At 46.3% G+C, this 24,566-nt stretch overlaps 1 protein-coding gene across 3 annotated transcripts; it reads left to right on the top strand.

The window, feature by feature from the left end:
• The first annotated feature begins 183 nt into the window (after nt 1-183).
• Nucleotides 184-23,435, top strand: DUSP15 (dual specificity phosphatase 15). 3 transcript variants are annotated; one of them, XM_084645834.1, is made up of 8 exons: nt 195-266; nt 627-743; nt 6,274-6,307; nt 12,626-12,708; nt 13,277-13,326; nt 18,756-18,830; nt 19,603-19,774; nt 22,370-23,435. In XM_084645834.1, the coding sequence occupies exons 2-8, from the start codon at nt 723-725 to the stop codon at nt 22,580-22,582; spliced, it is 648 nt and encodes a 215-aa protein (XP_084501960.1). In that variant the 5' UTR covers nt 195-266; nt 627-722; the 3' UTR covers nt 22,583-23,435. The 3 variants fall into 3 exon arrangements, with proteins under 3 accessions (XP_084501961.1, XP_084501960.1, XP_084501959.1); XM_084645835.1 differs by lacking the exon at nt 627-743 and having other exon boundaries at nt 184-266; nt 6,274-6,382; XM_084645833.1 differs by lacking the exon at nt 195-266 and having other exon boundaries at nt 587-743.
• Nucleotides 23,436-24,566: the final 1,131 nt, after the last annotated feature.

Below are 24,566 nucleotides of genomic sequence, written 5' to 3' on the forward strand. Positions count from 1 at the left end.
TTGATGGAGGTATGTCTGTAAATAAGGAGTGTACTCATGAATGCAGTATATGGTATGTTCCCAGACACCCTGACATTGATGGACAGTACCTGATTGCCACTTTCTCTCTGTGATCCCTTGACCTTGCATTCCACTCTACGCCGGCTGCATTATCACGCCTGGCAGTACAAAGCAAGAGGTTACCCGAGAGGAAGGGAAGTTTTGCCTGTGTGTGAGTGAGCAGCAAGAGCTGGAATTGCTGCCAAGCTGCAAGTTTCTCTTGAGAGGTACGGTTCTGGTCTCATAGTACTGATTGCCCCGGGGGGTACAGGCAGGAATGGGCATCCCTTTGAGCATTCAGCTGCATGGCTTAACAGACCTTCCTTCTGGAGAGCAAGGGGGACAAAGGGTTTTGTTATTTCTCCGACACTGAGGCTTTGTTCAGATTTGCTTGGAAAGCAGCAGCACTAAGTCAGCAGACAGCATGGCCTTAGCACTCCCACATGAGTGCTGAAGGGTGGGGTTTCTCCTCTATTGTCTCTGCCCTGGGCAAGAGAACAACTGGTACAAGGCACTTTAAGAGTAGCTTCACCATCTGGGAGGGAGGCAGATCCACGGAGAAGCGCTTCTGTCATTGAACATTTCAGAGGCAGCTAAGATTTCAACTGGGGAAACGCCGGTGCCACCGCATCAAGAGACAACACCTGCGCCCCCCTTGCCGTCCACATTAATTGCTTTGCACCATGGGAAATGGCATGAACAAGGTAAAGATAAACACTCTGAGACACTAGTTTTGTGGCTCTCTGTTCCCTCTGAGACAGGCTTTTCAGAGCTTTTAGGGTGCGAGGTCTCGTTATTGGACTCCGTTTCTTGGAAAGCAAGAGCCAGGCGCCACTTCATGTTAGATTTCAGGGCACCCTCATGTATGCTTAATTTTACAGTGAAATCTACTTTAAGGGACCAGCAAAATCCAGCTTCTCTAGTAGAAGTGGGTCTTAACTACACGTTGAGCAAAGGTGGACAAGAAACCACGTGGGGATTCTTTAGCAGTCATGTAAGTCAGTAGGCAAGGTCCTTAGTACAGGTCTGGCGTGTCAGTAAGGTTTCTAAGCAACTGTGCTATTACCCTAGGAAGACAGCAATAAGTAGACAGACATCAGAGCTGATCAATGGTGATCCTGGGATTCCTCCCCAGGAGATTACAGCAGTGCCACCAGAGAGGCCAGGAGGTCAGTGCATGGCCCAGGACATTACCCTGTGAAGGTGAAAGAAAAGTTCTACACCACCTTAGAGAACTAGATGAGATAAGCACATGACAAGAGATCTGTAAGGTGTGACCTTTGTACTGCACCACTCGGCTTCTCAGCATTCCCAGTAGCAGCTGCTCTAACACCACGGGCTTTGCTGTATACAATATCCAGGGCATAGCTTATCGGAGAGGGCAGCCACTGCTTCCCCTTCAGTGAAGTTTTCCCAAGTTGCAAGGAAGTGACTTTATTTGCCTGTATAAGAACCTCCATTCTTAACCCTTTTTTTAAAGCAGTCTCCCTCTCTGCACTATCACTGCACAGCGAAGAGTTTTGTGATAATTTGGATGAAGGGTGCAATATATCAAACTATTGCATTTCACGGAGGAGTAGGACTGAATGAGACACTTTATTGTGTAATAAGGACATTCTTGGATACATAGCTACTGCAGTTTCCCCTTTAGACGTGTCCTTTCACTACAGCAATCTCTTAGCATCTAATTTCTATGATAGCTGAAAGTTAGTTTGTAAAAGGCATATTGTCTATATAAATTTGATCCAAATTTTAAATATTAAAAAAAAAAACTCTTCTGAACAATGAGGTCAATAGAAACATTTCCAAATTTACTTTTTTTTTAAAAAGTGAAACTGTAGTTTTAAGCTTTCCCCTGCAGTGTTTGCAAACCAACCACTGAAGCATCAAGAACTTTAAACTGACGATAAAAAAAAGTCAAATGCTCAACTACGAAATGGGGAATAACTGGCTAGGTGGTCATACTGCTGAAAAGGATCTGGAGGTTACAGCGGACCACAAACTGAATAGGAGTTTCAGAGTAGCAGCCGTGTTAGTCTGTATTCGCAAAATGAAAAGGAGGACTCACCACCTTAGAGACTCACCAATTTTTTTGAGCATAAGCTTTCGTGAGCTACAGCTCACTTCATCGGATGTTGTCAATGTGATGCAGCTGCAAAAAAAGGCTAATATGATTCTGGGGTGTGTTAACGGGAGCATTGTATGCAAGACATAGGAGGTAATGGTCTCACTGTACTTGGCACTGGTGAGGCCCCAGCTGGAGTACTGTGTCCAATTCTGGGGCACCACAATTTAGGAAGGATGTGGACAAATTGGAAAGAGTCCAGAGGAGAGCATGAAAAAGGATCAAAGGTTTAGAAAACCTGACCTATGAGAAAAGGTTAAAAAACCTGGGAATCTTTAGTCTTGAGAAAAGACAACTGAAGGACAATCTGATCACAAAAAGAAAAGGAGTACTTGTGGCACCTTAGAGACTAACCAATTTATTTGAGCATAAGCTTTCGTGAGCTACAGCTCACTTCATCCGAATTCATTCATTCATTTTCTTTTTGCGAATACAGACTAACACGGCTATTACTCTGAAATCTGATCACAGTCTTCCATATGTTAAGAGGCATTTTAAAGAGGATGGGGATCAGGATGGGGATTTGTTCTCCATGTCCACTGAAGGTAGGACAAGAAGTAATGGGCTTAATCTGCAGAAAGGGACATTTTAGGTTAGACATTAGGAAAAACTTTCTAACTGTAAGGGTAGTTAAGCTCTGGAACAGGCTTCTAAGGGATGTCATGGAAGATCATTGGAAGCTTTTAAAAACAAGTTGGACAAACACCTGTCAGGGATGGTCTAGCTTTATTTGGTCCTTCCACAGCACAGGGGGCTGGACTCAATGACTTCAAGGTCTTATCCAACCTTACATTTCTATGAAAAGTGAAAACGACTCCTTTAGTTTTCATTGTCCAGGTTGAGAGAAATGTAAAAATGTAAACAAAGAAGTTATGAGTACACTGAATTTTTAAACGTCTCACTTCTAATAGCCTAAGGTGCTATTAGTAAGGGAGGTAAAGAAATGTTTGTTTCCAACCTACGGTTTGGAAGTTCATTCTGTCCCTAACAAAATTAAGTCTGCAACAGATGTCTTCTCACTATGGGAAATACAGTAGGTAGATTACTGGAATTGAGTAATTGTGGGAATTAAAGTATTTAAAACTTTAGATTTTCAGACAGTTTAGGGGCACAATTACATGTGCAAAATGTGCACCTCATTTGAATGCACAATTACCATGATTGCATGCACAGATCAGACATGCAGTTGTGTTCCTAAATTCTGTGACAAACTGGCCTGCTATTCTTGTGTTGGGAACAAGTTTTTTTCAGAAGAAAAAGAAAGAAAAGGAAGGACTTCTTATAGGACTGGCACTATTTGGCTAAATGGAGGAGGGAGTGTGATCTAGTGGTCCGAGCAGGGGACTGCTGAGTTCTGTACCTGATTGTGCCACTGACTTCATAGTTGGCCTCGGGCAAGTCCTGTAACTTCTGTACCTTATTATATCCCTGTTTTAGAGATGGGGAAACTATGTACTAATTCCCCAGGGTCTGAGACTTAATTGATAAATGACTTTTGAGGTTCTCGGATGAAAAGCACTAGCAACATACAAATTGTTGTTAATTATTAATGATTATTTTAAAAAGCAACAGCAGTTTCCCAGAGTCACATCCTTAAGAACATAAGAACGGCCATACTGGGTCAGACCAAAGGTCCATCCAGCCCAGTAGCCTGTCTACTGACAAAAAGAAAAGGAGTACTTGTGGCACCTTAGAGACCTTAGAGACCAATTTATTTGAGCATGAGCTTTCGTGAGCTACAGCTCACTTCAATGCCAGGTACCCCAGAGGGAGTGTACAGAACAGGTAATCATCAAGTGATCTCTTTCCTGCCATCCATCTCCACCCTCTGACAAACAGAGGCTAGGGACACCATTCCTTACCCATCCTGGCTAATAGCCATTAATGGACTTAACCTCCATGAATTTATCCAGTTCTCTTTTAAACCCTATTATAGTCCTAGCCTTCACAACCTCCTCAGGCAAGGAGTTCCACAGATTGACTGTGTCCTGTGTAAAGAAGAATTTCCTTTTATTTGTTTTAAACCTGCTGCCCATTAATTTCATTTGGTGGCCCCTAGTTCTTATATTATGAGAACAAGTAAATAACTTTTCCTTATTCACTTTTTCCACACCACTCATGATTTTATAGACCTCTATCATATCCCCTCTTAGTCTCCTCTTTTCCAAGCTGAAAAGTCCTAGCCTCTTTAATCTCTTCTCATATGGGACCCGTTCCAAACCCCTAATCATTTTAGTTGCCATTTTCGGAACCTTTTCTAATGCCAGTATATCTTTTTTGAGATGAAGGACCACATCTGTATGCAGTATTCAAGATGTGGGCGTACCATGGATTTATATAAGGGCAATAAGATATTCTCCTTCTTATTCTCTATCCCTTTTTTAGTGATTGCTAACATCCTGTTTGCTTTTTTGACTGCCGCTGCACACTGCGTGGATGTCATCAGAGAACTATCCACGATGACTCCAAGATCTCTCTCCTGATTAGTTGTAGCTAAATTAGCCCCCATCATATTGTATGGATAGTTGGGGTTATTTTTTCCAATGTGCATTACTTTACATTTATCCGCATTAAATTTCATTTGCCATTTTGTTACCCAGTCACTTAGTTTTGTGAGATCTTTTTGAAGTTCTTCACAGTCTTATTTGGTCTTAACTATCTTGAGCAGTTTAGTATCATCTGCAAACTGCCACCTCCCTGTTTACCCCTTTCTCCAGATCATTTATGAATAGGTTGAATAGGATTGGTCCTAGGACTGACCCTTGGGGAACAACACTAGTTACCCCTCTCCATTCTGAAAATTTACCATTTATTCCTATCCTTTGTTCCCTGTCTTTTAACCAGTTCTCAATCCATGAAAGGATCTTCCCACTTATCCCATGACTACTTAATTTACGTAAGAGCCTTTGGTGAGCGACCTTCTCAAAGGCTTTCTGGAAATCTAAGTACACTATGTCCACTGGATCCCCCTTGTCCACATGTTTGTTGACCCCCTCAAAGAACTCTAATAGATCAGTAAGACACAATCTCCCTTTACAGAACCCATGTTGACTTTTGCCCAACAATTTATGTTCTTCTATGTGTCTGACAATTTTATTCTTTCCTATTGTTTCAACTAATTTGCCCTGTACTGACGTTAGACTTACTTGCCTGTAATTGCTGGGATCACCTCTAGAGCCCTTTTTAAATTTTGGCATTACATTAGCTATCTTCCAGTCATTGGGTACAGAAGCTGATTTAAAGGACAGGTTACAAACCATAGTTAACAGTTCCGCAATTTCACATTTGAGTTCTTTTAGAACTCTTGAGTGAATGCCATCTGGTCCCGGTGACTTGTTACTGTTAAGTTTCTCAATTAATTCCAAAACCTCCTCTAGTGACACTTCAATCTGTGACAATTCCTCAGATTTGTCACCTACAAAAGACGGCTCAGGTTTGGGAATCTCCCTAACATCCTCAGCTGTGAAAACTGAAGCAAAGAATTCATTTAGTTTCTCCACAATGACTTTATCATCTTTAAGTGCTCCTTTTGTATCTCGATCGTCCAGGGGCCCCACTGGTTGTTTAGCAGGCTTCCTGCTTCTGATGTACTTAAAAAACATTTTATTACCTTTTGAGTTTTTGGCTAGCTGTTCTTCAAACTTCTTTTTGGCTTTTCTTTTTACATTTTTACACTTAATTTGGCAGTGTTTATGCTCTTTTCTATTTACCTCACTAGAATTTGACTTCCACTTTTTAAAAGATGGCTTTTTATCTCTCATTGCTTCTTTTACATGGTTGTTAAGCCACAGTGGCTCTTTTTTAGTTCTTTAACTGTGTTTTTTTAATTTGGGGTATACATTTAAGTTGAGCTTCTATTATGGTGTCTTTGAAAAGTATCCACGCAGCTTGTTAGTGACTTCACTGGCAGGGGTCCAGGAAGGGGGAGGGTTGGTGGTGCAGAGTGGTGGTTTCCTTTGTTTGTTTTGGTTCTTCTTGGCTTGTTCTGAGAGGCAAGCATGCTACATGCTTCCTCTCTGTCTGAATGCTGGATGGGAGGGTGGGGAAGGGATGCAACACACCAGGAGTCACCCTCTTTCAGGCTGAATCTTCTCTTTTGTGTCCTGCAGGTTCTCCCTGGACTTTACCTTGGGAACTTCATAGGTGAGCAGCACTGCTGAGAGCACCCAGAGAACTGTCTGAGCTGGAAAGTTACCGATAGTCTGTGTTGCATGACATGTATGTAGTCCTCTGCCCCACTGTCCCCCATTACAAGGGAGCCTTGTTCTCTCCAGGCCCTGACAACACTGTGTGTGCTTATTTAGACCAGAAGCACTGGTATCAAAGTGATTAATATCCTGAGAGGTGACATCCAGAGGAGCTAGAGATGCTCAACCACACAACTTGTCCTACAGAAGACAGGGATTGTTCTGTACTGCATGGATGTGGGAGAGAGATTTCTACCTGGCTTGGTCGTGATTAAGAAGCACCATCATATCTCAAAAAGAAAAGGAGTACCTGTGGCACCTTAGAGACTAACCAATTTATTTGAGCATGAGCTTTCGTGAGCTACAGCTCACTTCATCGGATGCATACCGTGGAAACTGCAGCAGACTTTATATATACACAGAGAATATGAAACAATACCTCCTCCCACCCCACTGTCCTGCTGGTAATAGCTTATCTAAAGTGATCATCAGGTGGGCCATTTCCAGCACAAATCCAGGTTTTCTCACCCTCCACCCCCCCACACAAATTCACTCTCCTGCTGGTGATAGCCCATCCAAAGTGACAACTCTTTACACAATGTGCATGATAATCAAGTCTGGCTATTTCCTGCACAAATCCAGGTTTTCTCACATCCCCCCCACCCCCATACACACACAAACTCACTCTTCTGCTGGTAATAGCTCATCCAAACTGACCACTCTTCAAGTTTAAATCCAAGTTAAACCAGAACATCTGGGGGGGGGGGTAGGAAAAAACAAGAGGAAACAGGCTACCTTGCATAATGACTTAGCCACTCCCAGTCTCTATTTAAGCCTAAATTAATAGTATCCAATTTGCATCCAACATGATACAGTTCTGTGGTGACCTAGAATCCTATTTTCGACGTCTCCGACTCAAGGAATATTTCCAAAATACCTCTGAACAGCATACTAATCCACAGAGGTCTCCCTACCAACACTACAAAAAGAGGGATTCTAGGTGGACTCCTCCTGAAGGTCGAAACAGCAGACTGGACTTCTACATAGAGTGCTTCCACCGACGTGCACGGGCTGAAATTGTGGAAAAGCAGCATCACTTGCCTCATAACCTCAGCCATGCGGAACGCAATGCCATCCACAGCCTCAGAAACAACTCTGACATCATAATCAAAAAGGCTGACAAAGGAGGTGCTGTTGTCATCATGAATAGGTCGGAATATGAACAAGAGGCTGCTCGGCAGCTCTCCAACACAAGTTTCTACAAGCCATTACCCTATGATCCCACTGAGAGTTACCAAAAGCAACTACAGCATTTGCTCAAGAAACTTCCTGAAAAAGCACAAGATCAAATCCGCACAGACACACCTCTGGAACCCCGACCTGGGATATTCTATCTACTACCCAAGATCCATAAACCTGGAAATCCTGGGCGCCCCATCATCTCAGGCATTGGCACCCTGACAGCAGGATTGTCTGGCTATGTAGACTCCCTCCTCAGGCCCTACGCTACCAGCACTCCCAGCTACCTTCGAGACACCACTGACTTCCTGAGGAAACTTCAATCCATCGGTGATCTTCCTGATAACACCATCCTGGCCACTATGGATGTAGAAGCCCTCTACACCAACATTCCACACAAAGATGGACGACAAGCCGTCAGGAACACTATCCCCGATAATGTCACGGCTAACCTGGTGGCTGAACTTTGTGACTTTGTCCTTACCCATAACTATTTCACATTTGGGGACAATGTATACCTTCAGATCAGCGGCACTGCTATGGGTACCCGCATGGCCCCACAGTATGCCAATATTTTTATGGCTGATTTAGAACAACGCTTCCTCAGCTCTCGTCCCCTAAAGCCCCTACTCTACTTGTGCTATATTGATGACATCTTCATCATCTGGACCCATGGAAAAGAAGCCCTTGAGGAATTCCACCATGATTTCAACAATTTCCATCCCACCACCAACCTCAGCCTGGTCCAGTCCACACAAGAGATCCACTTCCTGGACACTACAGTGCTAATAAACAATGGTCACATAAACACCACCTTATACCGGAAACCTACTGACCGCTATTCCTACCTGCATGCCTCCAGCTTTCACCCTGACCACACCACACGATCCATCGTCTACAGCCAAGCTCTGCGATACAACCGCATTTGCTCCAACCCCTCAGACAGAGACAAACACCTACAAGATCTCTGTCAAGCTTTCTTACAACTACAATACCCACCTGCAGAAGTAAAGAAACAGATTGATAGAGCCAGAAGAGTTCCCAGAAGTTACCTACTACAGGACAGGCCTAACAAAGAAAATAACAGAACGCCACTAGCCGTCACCTTCAGCCCCCAACTAAAACCCCTCCAACGCATTATTAAGGATCTACAACCTATCCTAAAGGATGACCCAACACTCTCACAAATCTTGGGAGACAGGCCAGTCCTTGCCTACAGACAGCCCCGCAACCTGAAGCAAATACTCACCAACAACCACATACCACACAACAGAACCACTAACCCAGGAACTTATCCTTGCAACAAAGCCCGTTGCCAATTGTGCCCACATATCTATTCAGGGGACACCATCACAGGGCCTAATAACATCAGCCACACTATCAGAGGCTCGTTCACCTGCACATCCACCAATGTGATATATGCCATCATGTGCCAGCAATGCCCCTCTGCCATGTACATTGGTCAAACTGGACAGTCTCTACGTAAAAGAATAAATGGACACAAATCAGATGTCAAGAATTATAACATTCATAAACCAGTCGGAGAACACTTCAATCTCTCTGGTCACGCAATCACAGACATGAAGGTCGCTATCTTAAAACAAAAAAACTTCAAATCCAGACTCCAGCGAGAAACTGCTGAATTGGAATTCATTTGCAAATTGGATACTATTAATTTAGGCTTAAATAGAGACTGGGAGTGGCTAAGTCATTATGCAAGGTAGCCTGTTTCCTCTTGTTTTTTCCAACCCCCCCCCCCCCAGATGTTCTGGTTTAACTTGGATTTAAACTTGGAGAGTGGTCAGTTTGGATGAGCTATTACCAGCAGAAGAGTGAGTTTGTGTGTGTATGGGGGTGGGGGGGATGTGAGAAAACCTGGATTTGTGCAGGAAATAGCCAGACTTGATTATCATGCACATTGTGTAAAGAGTTGTCACTTTGGATGGGCTATCACCAGCAGGAGAGTGAATTTGTGTGGCGGGGGGTGGAGGGTGAGAAAACCTGGATTTGTGCTGGAAATGGCCCACCTGATGATCACTTTAGATAAGCTATTACCAGCAGGACAGTGGGGTGGGAGGAGGTATTGGTTCATATTCTCTGTGTATATATAAAGTCTGCTGCAGTTTCCACGGTATGCATCCGATGAAGTGAGCTGTAGCTCACGAAAGCTTATGCTCAAATAAATTGGTTAGTCTCTAAGGTGCCACAAGTACTCCTTTTCTTTTTGTGAATACAGACTAACACGGCTGTTACTCTGAAACCCATCATATCTCATTAAGCTTCCTGTGCTCTTGGGTCACTCTGTCATAGGCATTGTCTCCATCATGGCAGGCAGAGAGGTGTCAGCACCCCTGCAAGAATCCCTTCCTCTCACTTCCTGATTCTTGCATTTAACTCAAGTGCCACATCCTCACCTGCAAGGCCCTGCCTACTCTCCTACCTACCTCTGCTCTCCTCTCCCCTCTTCTCCATCTGTCACTCTTCCCCTGGTGCTTGGGAGAGGCGCTCTCCCCCTTGTCCACTCAAGGCTCTCTCCTCTCACCTGCTTTATTCCCCAGTGTGATCAGTGTTCTCAGCCTGGTGCAGGGGTGGGACATGAAACTGTGGTGCCCAGAGAGAGGCGTAAAAAGCTAGACAGGTAGGAGGGGCTCTTGTTCAATTCAGGGACGTGAACCACAGCTGTGAGGATGTTGGGGAGCAAGGTGACAGTCAGGACAAGCACCCAAAGGGTTAAAGAGCGCCATACTGACTCTGGGCATCATGAAGTAGTACCACCCATGTGTGACTCCGAGTGTCTTGTGTTCCAACACCATGACTCTGCCTCTCCCACTCTGACACAACATCTTGATACCAGCTATAAATATCACAGCACTGGGGGTGGCAATTCTTCTGCCCTATAGACAACTAGCAGTAGACAGGGAAACCTGTTAGCTCATGCAGTGTACCAGTGATCACCTGTTTCCCCTCTGGCGAAGGGTGTCAGAAACCCAGCTGGTCGCCTGCTGCAAAATCTCACTGTGTGGTGTTTGCAGGCGTTGTGATTCTCTACGATGACAATGGCACATGAGCAGCAGAGTGTAACCATTTATTTCCACAGGCTCAGAGCGGGAGATCTGGGAAGGGAAAACAAGACAATTCTTCCTCTTATTCCCCCTTAGGGGCCTCAGTAACTCATAGGATCTCAGGATTTACAGGTGGAAGAGGCCTAGTCAATGAGTGAGGCCATGCCCTTGCTAGGAGAGGATACAGTGGAATCTCCATCCGTAGAGGTTTTTAAGCCCTGGCTGGACAAAGCCCTGGCTGGACAAAGCCCTGGCTGGGATGATTTAGCTGGGGTTGGTCCTGCTTTGAGCAGGGGGTTGGACTAGATGACCTCCTGAGGTCTCTTCCAACCCTAATCTTCTATGATACAGTCCCCTCAAAAGAAGATACATCTGATAGGACACTCAGTTGTCTCAAGAAGGCCATTGACTTTGTTTCTGTGCATTAAGACAGGCAGTTCATTGGCTGAAAAGCCTTCTCAGAAGCCTTTGTCCAACGCACAGCGGATTCGAAAGTAGTTTGGACGAAGACTCCGAAAGGCAGTGAGACCCCCTGTATATCACAGACTAGAGTATTTCACGCATTTATCCTGTACTGAGCCCAATATCTACAGTAGACAGCATCCAGAATACTCAGACTCCAGTTTAACCAGAAGGGTTAAAGCAAGTCCAAGGCCTGCTACATTCAATCTTGGACTGGTGCCACAAGAGCACTGCTCAACCAAGAAATTGGGAGTCATGGTATAGATTTAAAGTTCAATATCTTGTGAACTGCCAGAGCTAGAGACATGTTTTCCAACGGAAAGCATCCTCTGTCCTGGTAGGTCACAAAACACTGGACATTAAAATCATGTCAGTCTAAGTACCATCATGTCAGACCCCCATACTAAGGTAATACAAACAGATAAAGGGATGGGTAGTTCTTGCTCTCCCCTCCACCCCCCTTGAATTCTGACATGGAACGACTCTCTTAGATTCTCTATTGTATTAAATATTTATATAGTGCCATTAGCACACGGTGCTTTAGAACTACAAGCCAATGCTTGATACCACTTGAACATTTAGAATCCCAAAGCTTTGAGATGGGAAAAAGCAGTGCCTAACTAGCAGCTTGCAAACTAACAGTTGCTAAAATCATAAGAGAAAAACCTGCTGCAAAGATGCTTAGTTGGCCAGAACAGCATGCTCACCTTCCAGAAGATTGACCCTAGGTCCTGAACGAATGACCAGAACCACAAAATACTGAGACCTGTTAGAGAAGCTAGGTCACTGTTCTGTAGGAACGGGGAGGACATCTAGGAATCCTCATTCAGGTAGGTACAATTCGAAAGATGACAAATGCAACAAAGCTAGTTGAGCGTATGTCAGGAGAATCGGGGAACAATCATCCGTTGAGATAAGTTCAAACATTAAAGAGTTCAGGCCGACGGGGCCGCTCTCAGACATGTTGTAAGTGGGTGCAGCTCCTTTGCTGCTGTTAATGGACGGGGTAAATTGTACATGCAGCAATACAAGCTGCTAGTATTTATGCTACGTTTGCATGTTGGGTAAGAGTGTGTTCCTTCACGTGGGAGCATTTGGATGTGTGCATGCTGCAAGCAGGTATGCGAATGTGTTTGCATGTGTGTTTGCACACATTTTTCCAAGCATGTGTTCATTATACTGTGGCATGTTGGGGTGCGTTTGAATTCATTCAGGTGTGAGCAGGCAGGGTGCGTGTTCATTTAGGGAGGTGTCTGTTGGTGTAATGTGTGTGCATGCACATAGCGATTTATAGGTTGTTTTCAGCTCTGGCAGCATTTGCTCACCTGCAGTGTGTATTGGCACCTGTGTGTGTGTGTGTGTGTGTGTGTGTGTGTGTAATGCAGCTATGTGTTTCTATGCAGCAAGGTGTGCGCATGCTTATTTGTCTGCAGGGGTGCGGCAGGCATGCTCGTGGGACGTGTAATAACTAAGTACATACTGCAATCTCATTGTGTTTTTCCTTCTTTCAGATGCCAAAGATTTGGAGCAACTGAGCAGGAATAAGATCACCCACATTATTTCAATCCATGAATCTCCCCAGCCACTACTGCAGGTAGGTATCTAAGTCCCTAACATCACCCCTCTGCCTTCTACTCATCCACTTGCCCCTAACATCCTCCTTCTCCCTCAAGAAGAAAAGCCACAGTGATAGCTACCCACCCTTCAACAGTCTCAAAGGAACTGGGTTGCTCCTTCAGCCTTCCTGTGACTATAACCCCCAAATCTAATAGTCCCAAAGATACGCTCAGAAAGCAAAATGATCAGGGACTGTCTGCTCTTTGGCCTTAGTTAGAGATCACTGTGTCCTCATCTCTGTTTATCCCGTCGCTATCCAAAGTCACTGATTTCCTTCCCTGATCACTCATTCCGTGGTCTGCATTCCCAGATGGATAGTGGACATTGCTCCTTGGACTCTGGAGGTATTTTCAGGAGCAGAGGGAGGTGGTACTTGCTTTACTGTCATGGGAAAGCTGGGGTTGGGGTAGGGAAGTAGTAACTAAAGGGCTAAAGGGGAGGTGTCTTCATAGAGTGAGCAGCTCTGGGGGCAGCCCTTTGGGAAAATAAGACCTTCAGATCTCTCGGGGGTCCTAACCTTGACCTGTGCATTTTGTGCATTTCAGGAAATGACTTATCTTTGCATTCCTCTGCCAGATACACCCGAGGCCAACATGTAAGTTCCAAGCCAAGGCTGCTCCAGAATCAGAGTCACGGGGAACCTTGGAGCTTGCAGGACAAACTGGGGGATAGGCACTAACTGCACTGCTGAGGCCTCAAACCAGCTGTCTCCAGTGGACACTCAGGATGGCACCTTGCCAGAGAGTCCTGTAGGATGAAACAATCATACCATACCGCTGGGACGGTGTCACAGTCACAATGCAACACCCTGCCTGAGCTTAGTTTGAGAGGTGTCACAAGCTAGTTACAGGCTCCCTAAACTCAGGATGGCAGACACCACTCGAGAATCCAGTGGCCACAGACCACTGCGAGGGAGGGGTAGCATGCTTAGCTGAATAAGAGCGGGGGTGGTGGAGGAGGGGAAAAGGGTCCTACTTCGGAGGTATGAATAACAGAGCAGGGCTTTGGGGTTGTGTGCGATGCACTCAGCACTGAGGTATGCGAGCACTAACCGAGGGCTCAAACAGACAAGCTGCCTGAGGCTAGAGTTTGGCTCATTTTCATTAACTCCTGGAAAGTGCCCCTCAGTCTTCGGCTGTGCCTGGACTGGTGCGTAGAGCACGGGTGCCCTCCGGAAGCCTGGCAGCTGCTGCTTTGGAGCCCTCTGCTGCAGGGTGCGTTGAATAGCCTGGAGCATCAGCCCCCTGGCACGGCTACTTCTTCTGGAAGCACTGATGCACCACGCTGTTAAATCAGCAGCTGTGAATGGTGCCTAGGAAAGAAGCAGTGATCACTATTTTAGTTTGAGAGTAACAGCCGTGTTAGTCTGTATTCGCAAAAAGAAAAGGAGTACTTGTGGCACCTTAGAGACTAACCAATTTATTAGAGCATAAGCTTTCGTGAGCTACAGCTCACTTCCTCAGATGCATATCGTGGAAACTGCAGCAGGCTTTATATATACACAGAGAATATGAAACAATACCTCCTCCCACCCCACTGTCCTGCTGGTAATAGCTTATCTAAAGTGATCATCAGGTGGGCCATTTCCAGCACAAATCCAGGTTTTCTCACCCTCCACCCCCCCACACAAATTCACTCTCCTGCCGGTGATAGCCCATCCAAAGTGACAACTCTTTACACAATGTGCATGACAATCTAGTTGGGCTATTTCCTGCACAAATCCAGGTTTTCTCACATCCCCCCCACCCCCATACACACACAAACTCACTCTCCTGCTGGTAATAGCTCATCCAAACTGACCACTCTTCAAGTTTAAATCCAAGTTAAACCAGAACATCTGGGGGGGGGGGTAGGAAAAAACAAGAGGAAACAGGCTACCTTGCATAATGACTTAGCCACTCCCAGTCTCTATTTAAGCCTAAATTAATAGTATCCAATTTGCAAATGAATTCCAATTCAGCAGTTTCTCGCTGGAGTCTGGATTTGAAGTTTTTTTGTTTTAAGATAGCGACCTTCATGTCTGTGATTGTGTGACCAGAGAGATTGAAGTGTTCTCCGACTGGTTTATGAATGTTATAATTCTTGACATCTGATTTGTGTCCATTTATTCTTTTACGTAGAGACTGTCCAGTTTGACCAATGTATATGGCAGAGGGGCATTGCTGGCACATGATGGCATATATCACATTGGTGGATGTGCAGGTGAACGAGCCTCTGATAGTGTGGCTGATGTTATTAGGCCCTGTGATGGTGTCCCCTGAATAGATATGTGGGCACAATTGGCAACGGGCTTTGTTGCAAGGATAAGTTCCTGGGTTAGTGGTTCTGTTGTGTGGTATGTGGTTGTTGGTGAGTATTTGCTTCAGGTTGCGGGGCTGTCTGTAGGCAAGGACTGGCCTGTCTCCCAAGATTTGTGAGAGTGTTGGGTCATCCTTTAGGATAGGTTGTAGATCCTTAATAATGCGTTGGAGGGGTTTTAGTTGGGGGCTGAAGGTGACGGCTAGTGGCGTTCTGTTATTTTCTTTGTTAGGCCTGTCCTGTAGTAGGTAACTTCTGGGAACTCTTCTGGCTCTATCAATCTGTTTCTTTACTTCTGCAGGTGGGTATTGTAGTTGTAAGAAAGCTTGACAGAGATCTTGTAGGTGTTTGTCTCTGTCTGAGGGGTTGGAGCAAATGCGGTTGTATCGCAGAGCTTGGCTGTAGACGATGGATCGTGTGGTGTGGTCAGGGTGAAAGCTGGAGGCATGCAGGTAGGAATAGCGGTCAGTAGGTTTCCGGTATAAGGTGGTGTTTATGTGACCATTGTTTATTAGCACTGTAGTGTCCAGGAAGTGGATCTCTTGTGTGGACTGGACCAGGCTGAGGTTGGTGGTGGGATGGAAATTGTTGAAATCATGGTGGAATTCCTCAAGGGCTTCTTTTCCATGGGTCCAGATGATGAAGATGTCATCAATATAGCGCAAGTAGAGTAGGGGCTTTAGGGGACGAGAGGTGAGGAAGCGTTGTTCTAAATCAGCCATAAAAATGTTGGCATACTGTGGGGCCATGCGGGTACCCATAGCAGTGCCGCTGATCTGAAGGTATACATTGTCCCCAAATGTGAAATAGTTATGGGTAAGGACAAAGTCACAAAGTTCAGCCACCAGGTTAGCTGTGACATTATCGGGGATAGTGTTCTTGACGGCTTGTAGTCCATCTTTGTGTGGAATGTTGGTGTAGAGGGCTTCTACATCCATAGTGGCCAGGATGGTGTTATCAGGAAGATCACCGATGGATTGAAGTTTCCTCAGGAAGTCAGTGGTGTCTCGAAGGTAGCTGGGAGTGCTGGTAGCGTAGGGCCTGAGGAGGGAGTCTACATAGCCAGACAATCCTGTTGTCAGGGTGCCAATGCCTGAGATGATGGGGCGCCCAGGATTTCCAGGGTTTATGGATCTTGGATAGTAGAGCCATGCGGAATGCAATGCCATCCACAGCCTCAGAAACAACTCTGACATCATAATCAAAAAGGCTGACAAAGGAGGTGCTGTTGTCATCATGAATAGGTCGGAATATGAACAAGAGGCTGCTCGGCAGCTCTCCAACACGAGTTTCTACAAGCCATTACCCTCTGATCCCACTGAGAGTTACCAAAAGCAACTACAGCATTTGCTCAAGAAACTTCCTGAAAAAGCACAAGATCAAATCCGCACAGACACACCTCTGGAACCCCGACCTGGGATATTCTATCTACTACCCAAGATCCATAAACCTGGAAATCCTGGGCGCCCCATCATCTCAGGCATTGGCACCCTGACAGCAGGATTGTCTGGCTATGTAGACTCCCTCCTCAGGCCCTACGCTACCAGCACTCCCAGCTACCTTCGAGACACCACTGACTTCCTGAGGAAACTTCAATCCATCGGTGATCTTCCTGATAACACCATCCTGGCCACTATGGATGTAGAAGCCCTCTACACCAACATTCCACACAAAGATGGACTACAAGCCGTCAAGAACACTATCCCCGATAATGTCACAGCTAACCTGGTGGCTGAACTTTGTGACTTTGTCCTTACCCATAACTATTTCACATTTGGGGACAATGTATACCTTCAGATCAGCGGCACTGCTATGGGTACCCGCATGGCCCCACAGTATGCCAACATTTTTATGGCTGATTTAGAACAACGCTTCCTCACCTCTCGTCCCCTAAAGCCCCTACTCTACTTGCGCTATATTGATGACATCTTCATCATCTGGACCCATGGAAAAGAAGCCCTTGAGGAATTCCACCATGATTTCAACAATTTCCATCCCACCACCAACCTCAGCCTGGTCCAGTCCACACAAGAGATCCACTTCCTGGACACTACAGTGCTAATAAACAATGGTCACATAAACACCACCCTATACCGGAAACCTACTGACCGCTATTCCTACCTGCATGCCTCCAGCTTTCACCCTGACCACACCACACGATCCATCGTCTACAGCCAAGCTCTGCGATACAACCGCATTTGCTCCAACCCCTCAGACAGAGACAAACACCTACAAGATCTCTGTCAAGCTTTCTTACAACTACAATACCCACCTGCAGAAGTAAAGAAACAGATTGATAGAGCCAGAAGAGTTCCCAGAAGTTACCTACTACAGGACAGGCCTAACAAAGAAAATAACAGAACGCCACTAGCCATCACCTTCAGCCCCCAACTAAAACCCCTCCAACGCATTATTAAGGATCTACAACCTATCCTAAAGGATGACCCAACACTCTCACAAATCTTGGGAGACAGGCCAGTCCTTGCCTACAGACAGCCCCGCAACCTGAAGCAAATACTCACCAACAACCACATACCACACAACAGAACCACTAACCCAGGAACTTATCCTTGCAACAAAGCCCGTTGCCAATTGTGCCCACATATCTATTCAGGGGACACCATCACAGGGCCTAATAACATCAGCCACACTATCAGAGGCTCGTTCACCTGCACATCCACCAATGTGATATATGCCATCATGTGCCAGCAATGCCCCTCTGCCATATACATTGGTCAAACTGGACAGTCTCTACGTAAAAGAATAAATGGACACAAATCAGATGTCAAGAATTATAACATTCATAAACCAGTCGGAGAACACTTCAATCTCTCTGGTCACGCAATCACAGACATGAAGGTCGCTATCTTAAAACAAAAAAACTTCAAATCCAGACTCCAGCGAGAAACTGCTGAATTGGAATTCATTTGCAAATTGGATACTATTAATTTAGGCTTAAATAGAGACTGGGAGTGGCTAAGTCATTATGCAAGGTAGCTTGTTTCCTCTTGTTTTTTCCTACCCCCCCCCCCAGATGTTCTGGTTTAACTTGGATTTAAACTTGAAGAGTGGTCAGTTTGGATGAGCTATTACCAGCAGGAGAGTGAGTTTGTGTGTGTATGGGGATTGGGGGGATGTGAGAAAACCTGGATTTGTGCAGGAAATAGCCCAACTTGATTGTCATGCACATTGTGTAAAGAGTTGTCACTTTGGATGGGCTATCACCAGCAGGAGAGTGAATTTGTGTGGGGGGGTGGAGGGTGAGAAAACCTGGATTTGTGCTGGAAATGGCCCACCTGATGATCACTTTAGATAAGCTATTACCAGCAGGACAGTGGGGTGGGAGGAGGTATTGTTTCATATTCTCTGTGTATATATAAAGCCTGCTGCAGTTTCCACGATATGCATCTGAGGAAGTGAGCTGTAGCTCACGAAAGCTTATGCTCTAATAAATTGGTTAGTCTCTAAGGTGCCACAAGTACTCCTTTTATTTTAGTTTGCTCGCCTTGCCCTGCGCGCCATGGGGCACCTGCGGCTCCTGGTAAAATCCTATTTCACAGCCTGGAGTAGGGTGACCTTACAGCAAATGTGAAAAATTGGGACGGGGTGGGGAGTAATAGGAGACTATATAAGAAAAATACCCAAAAATCAGAACTTTCCCTATAAAATTGGGACATCTGGTCACCCTAGCCTGGAGTCTTCATTCTATTTTATTTTTCCTGCTAGCAAGAAGCACTTTAAAGAATGTATCAATTTTATCCACTACTGTCGCCTGCATGGAGGGAACTGCCTTGTTCACTGGTAATTCTCCCTTCCAATGACCCTCATGCAGCATTCTCCCAAGTACAGTGCAGTGGAAGCTGGACTGGGCAGCAGAGTCCTCAGAAGGCCCAGGCTTTGTAGGAAACAGATTGCACATGCTGGGCTCAGCTTACTAAACACAGCAAGCGTGTGCTGACGGGCTCTGCTTGTGGGTGAACCTCGCTTGAGACTGGGGTGTTGCCTGGAGACAGAGATCATGCGAGTGTCTCCCCAGCCCCGCTTGATTTAAGGATGCCGTTGGGTTAGAGGACTGTTTACCAAGCAGATAGGGCAGCATTAGTTTCAGTTGTAATGGAGAGGAAGAGGAACCGATTTGGGGGCAGGACTCCAGGAAGTGGCTCATGTTTTCACTTCTTCTAGGAGCTGTAATGTGTGTATAGATCTAATTGAGGTCATGGTGAAAGTGTCCCGTCTCCAGGAGAATCATAGAAGATCAGGGTTGGAAGGGACCTCAGGAGGTCATCTAGTCCAACCCCCTGCTCAAAGCAGGACCAATCCCCAATTTTTGTCCCAGATCCCAAATGGCCCCCTCAAGGATTGAACTCACAACCCTGGGTTTAGCAGGCCAATGCTCAAACCACTGAGCTATCCCTCCCCCCTCCAAGGAGGAACTGAAGTAGCCATGAAGAAAGAAGGAGGGCATGGTGGTGGGGGTGGGGATGGGCTCGAAGGAGGATGGCTGTGAGTGGGGGTGGGGATGAGGAAGAAACAGCAAAATCAAGGCCCTGATTTTCCCCCCTTCTGACTCCAGCCTTGCGGGGATCTCCCGGAGCACCACCATTGTTGTTGCCTATATCATGGCAGTGACAGAGCTAAGCTGGCAAGAGGTATTGCAGGCGGTAAGAGCAGTGCGACCGATTGCCAATCCCAACCCTGGCTTCAGGCAGCAGCTGGAGGTGTTCGGCCACGGCCCTGCACGAAAGGTGAGAGCAGAAGGCTGCGTATAGCCATGGTGACTGTGGTCAGTCCTTATATAGCGCTTCCCAGGCATTGCGCAAGCCCAGGGAGAGAAGGACTCAGAATCCAGAGCGGGACCTGAATCCCCAAAGAGCAAGGGAGAGCTCAGAAGAAGAGAGAGAAAAGGTGGTCATTAGAAAGAGACGGATCAAGACGTGGGATCCAACGGTGGGGAAAGGCATCAGAGAGATCTATAATCCCCCACAGAAAGAGATAGGCTGTCCTGAGAGAGATTCCCAATGAGAGAGCCACACAATCCCCCCTCCTTCCAAACACAGCATATGGCCAGGCCACCAGGGCTAGCACCCCCCCAGGCCGATAGGACCCCGACTCCTGCCTGCAGTAGTGCAGCCTGCAGCTTGGACCAGGCCCCCAGCAGGTCACGGTAGCACTCACCGCCTGCTTGACGTGCTGCACTGCCCTGCCACTGCATTCCTATTGGTCACTCACATGGCCACAAGCACAAACCAAGGGCATCTTCCTTGCCCCATTTAACTGGGCAACCTAGGTAATTACAGGCCTGCTAGCCTGACGTCGATCCCAGGCAAGGTAATGGAGCGGCTGTTACAGGACTCGATTAATAAAGAATTAAAGGAGGGTATTGTAATTAATGCAGGCAGCATGGGTTTATAGAAAATAGATTCTGTCAAACTAATAGATATGCTTCTATAAGGCATTTGACTTGGTATCAAATGATGTTTTGATAAAAAAAAACCTATCACGATATAAAATTAACATGGCACACATTAAGTGGATTAAAAACTGGCTAAGTGATCGGTCTCAAAATGTAATGAATAGTCATCCAGTTGGTATGTTTACAGTGGGGTCCCACAGGGATCGGTTCTTGGCCCTATGCTATTTAACATTTTTATCAGTGACCTGGAAGAAAACATAAAATCATCACTGATAAAGTTTGCAGATGACACAAAAATTGGGGGAGTGATAAATAACGGAGAAGAACAAGTCACTGATTCAGAGCAATCTGGATCACTTGGTAAACTGGATGCAAGCAAACAATACGCATTTTAATATGGCTAAATGGATATGTGTTCATCTAGGAACAAAGAACACTGGCCAAGGACTCTATCCTTGGAAGTAGTGACTCTGATGGTGGATAATCAGCTGAACATGAGCTCCCAGAGTGCCGTTGTGGCCAAAAGAGTGAATCTGGGATGCATAAACCAGGGAATCTTGAGCAGGAGCAGAGGGGTTGTTCTACCTCTCTGTGTTTGCTGCTGGAATCCTGTGTCCAGTTCTGGTGCCCACGATTCAAGAAGGCTGTTGATAAATTAGAGGCGGTTCAGAGAAGAGCCATGAAAATGTTTCAAGGATTAGAAAACACACCTTAGAGTGATAGATTGAAGGAGCTCAGTCTACTTAGCTTAAGAAAGGGAAGGTTAAGGGGTGGCTTGACTACAGTCTACAAGTACCTACATGGGGAACAAATGTTTAATAATGCTCTCTTCAGTCCAGCAGAGAAAGCTCTAACATGATCCAGTGGCTGGAAGTGGAAGCTAGACAGATTCAGACTGGAAAGAAGGTGTAGATTTTTGACAGTGAGGGTAGTTAACCATTGGAACAATTTACCAAGGCTCATGGTGGATTTTCCATCTCTGACCATTTTAAAAGCATGATTGGCTGTTTTTCTAAAAGATCTGCTCTGGAAATGATTTGGGGGACGTTTCATGTAGAAGGTCAGACTAGGTGATCACAGTGGTCCCTTCTGGCCTTGCAATCTGTGAACCTATCAACATCTGGGCACTCCCCCGAGTGGCACTTAGCTCCCTGCTCTCTGAGGGAGGCAGGAAGACCAAGGAGGCCCAATACGTGGACTGACTGAAGCAGAGGTGGGGCCAGCAGGAACACGTGGAGCTCCCACATCACCAGCATCTTGGAGAGGGTCAGTAGGAAAAGAGAAAGCAAAGCAGGAGAGACCAAATCCTAATCAATTCTGTGGAGCGGTACACTCTCCCGCTCCTCCAGTACCGTGCATATCGCCTCCTGGCCTCCCTTGTATCAAACGTGGCAGGATCACCAATTCCCAGGACCTTGGATTTCTGTCCATTTGAAATATGGCACCTGCAGCAGCCCAAGCTGGGTTATTGGTTTGCTCCTTATGGCAAAGGAAAAGCACCACCTACAGAGCCATCAACACCTGTTACACCTCAATATATCCTGGAGGTCACCCATCTAAATACTGAGCCAATACATTTCCCTTTACTGGGGCCAGTTCCTCAGTGGTGCAAATCAGTATCGCGATTCGTTTCCACTGAGCTACCCAGATTTATACCCGATGAGGATCTGGCCCATAACACGTAGCTCAGTGCAAGAGAGAGACAGGAGAGGGGTCTAGGAGCGCTGTGAGAGGAGAATAGGCCACAGTATATTACAGCACATGTTCAGCCTCAGAAATTCCGCACTTTGTGACCCAGCTGAACTGGGCCATCACAAACCTCTGAAGCACCTGGCATTGGCCACTGTCAGGAGACAGGATACTGGGCTAGATGGATCCTTGGTCTGACCCAACCTGACCGTTCTGATGTTCTCCTTGCACCCTGCAGATTCACAGACACCTGGAGCAGAGATATGGAGCCAACACTTTCAATGACGAGGAGGAGATAAGGCTCCTGCTTCCAGCAGACAGAGAAGGCACATCCAGGACAGATGGACCCCTGCAGGGACTGATGCCAAGGAGCAAAGACATCAAGAACACAGTCCCCTTTCTGCTGCGGGTGAAGCAGACATTCTCCTGCATCCCCACCTGTTTGAAGTGAGTCCAGCTGAGGCACAGAGAGGAGGGAAGCAAGGCATTCTGGGAAAGTGCATAGCCTAACATATCAGACTGACAAACACCAAGGCCTGGAAAGGGACACCCCTGCTATTGTATGTCAGGGGAGAGGTACGGTCCAGTGGAGCAAGCACAGGCCTGGGAGCCAGGAACTCCTGGGTTCCCATCCAAGCTCTGTTGTCTTCCTCTGTGGCTTTGGGCAAGTCACCAAACATCTGCCTCAGTTTCCCCATCTAACGTGTGGGGGGTTAATTCTTATGTTTCTATTTCCCAGGCTGCTGTGAAGGTTGGTTAGTAAATATACAAAGGGCACTGGGAGGGTTAGATGTGCTGACTATCATCATCAGTGAACAGATCGGCCTTGAGCACACAGCATTGAGCCCCAGCTTACTGAGTCAGATCAGAACAGCTGTGCAGGAGGGGATTTTCCTGCCGCTAAGAGACTGTATTGGAAAGTAGCAGCCAGGGATGGACTTTGGCAGCAGATTTTAATACTTCAATAAATGCTGCACTGAACCCATAAAAATAAAATGAAGTGTGGGGGGATGTCTCTTTATAGATGAAACTTTTTCCATCAGCAAGTGGTTTCCACTGTCCAGGGGGATTGATAAGAAGTGTGTGTGTGTTTTCCATTAGACCCAGTACACCAGCCAGGAGACAGCTCTCATGCAGGCAAAGGTCCAAATGTAGGCAACAGGCTAAGTAGAAATCAAGAGTGAATTGTGTGTTAACAGGGTTGCACTCCATTTCCTCTGATCCTGGTGTGGTCTCCCACAGGGGGCAAATAATATTTAACACAGGGCCAGCTATTGCTAGAGCTGAATATGAAGCCATTTTGTTTGAAGACTTTTTACATACGTATTTCCTAATAAACTTCTTCTCAGTGCAGAGTTTTATGTACATTTCAGCACAGAGCAGAGTTCAATCGGAAAAAGGGGGTGTGATGACTGGGGAAGACTGGGAGTGAGCAAGGCTCTCTGGAGCCAGAAAGAGCCTTTGGGAGTATGTGACATCCCTGCCACCAACGCTCCCGTGCGGCTGCAGCAGAGTGGACTAGGACATTAATTATTCATGCTTACTGCTAATGTATTTACACAGTGCCTAATGTGCACCAGGTTCTTTGCAGAGCAAATAAAGAGACAAACTCTCTGCCTTGAAGAGCTTACACAGCCCATGGCCCCAGTCCCGCAGGGAGCTTCACCCACGAGAACCTCTGCATCTGCAGAGAGCTCCATGGACATCAGAGGAGACTATGCAGGCATGGGGCTCTGTCTGCACAGAGCTCGGGATCAGAGCCAGACATCATTCCAGCTGTTTTGGACATTAAAGTTAATAAACTAGTGTAAAAACAACTCTATTTAGGGGTGTCCCCCTTCACCCTCTGTCCTGACTCTAATACTGTACCTCCCATGGCAGCAGTGTCCCACCATCTCAGTCCTGGGTGACGAGAGCTCGGAGGCCCATGTGTGAAAGTGCAATTCTAAAAAAGAGTGGAATAAAGAACTCACACAGCCGTGTCCCCGAGTGCAGACTGCCAAAGCAATTGGACATACCCGGCAAGCGCACCAGGCGCCCAGCTAGCAAAAGGACTTTGACTTGATCCCTGCCACACTGAAGTTAAATACCCAACAAACCTGCACCTTTGGGCCCCATAGTCCTGCCTCTACGTTACCCAATAAAATCAGATGACAGAACATCATCAGAACGGCAGCTGCTGCCTGACACCCGGGAGATTCCTGTGCAAGGAGCTCTTTGGCGGGACACATGAAGCTGGTGGGATTCGTAGCCTCAGGCTCCTCAGGACATGGGCTCTCTCTTCCTATATGTCTGTGCAGCACCGAGGACTCTGGTGCCTTAACCCTCCCTTGGCGTTACAGCAGACGAATGGAATACCAGTCATCTTGACGTGCCCCATAAGCCTGCTGGGTTTCTATGCTTCAGTGCCAAGCATTTTCCTATGGGTGTTGCCC

Source organism: Lepidochelys olivacea, assembly GCF_965140295.1.
Source record: "Lepidochelys olivacea isolate rLepOli2 genome assembly, chromosome: 13".
Classification (NCBI taxonomy): domain Eukaryota; kingdom Metazoa; phylum Chordata; order Testudines; family Cheloniidae; genus Lepidochelys; species Lepidochelys olivacea.

Bases quoted from the DNA above. Each gene is read 5' to 3' on its own strand.
- DUSP15 (XM_084645834.1), top strand. From the start codon at position 723: ATGGGAAATGGCATGAACAAG. The intron at 6,308-12,625 runs GTGAGCAGCACT...TCCTTCTTTCAG, and splicing joins TTACCTTGGGAACTTCATAG to ATGCCAAAGATTTGGAGCAA. The intron at 19,775-22,369 runs GTGAGAGCAGAA...TGCACCCTGCAG, and splicing joins GCCACGGCCCTGCACGAAAG to ATTCACAGACACCTGGAGCA.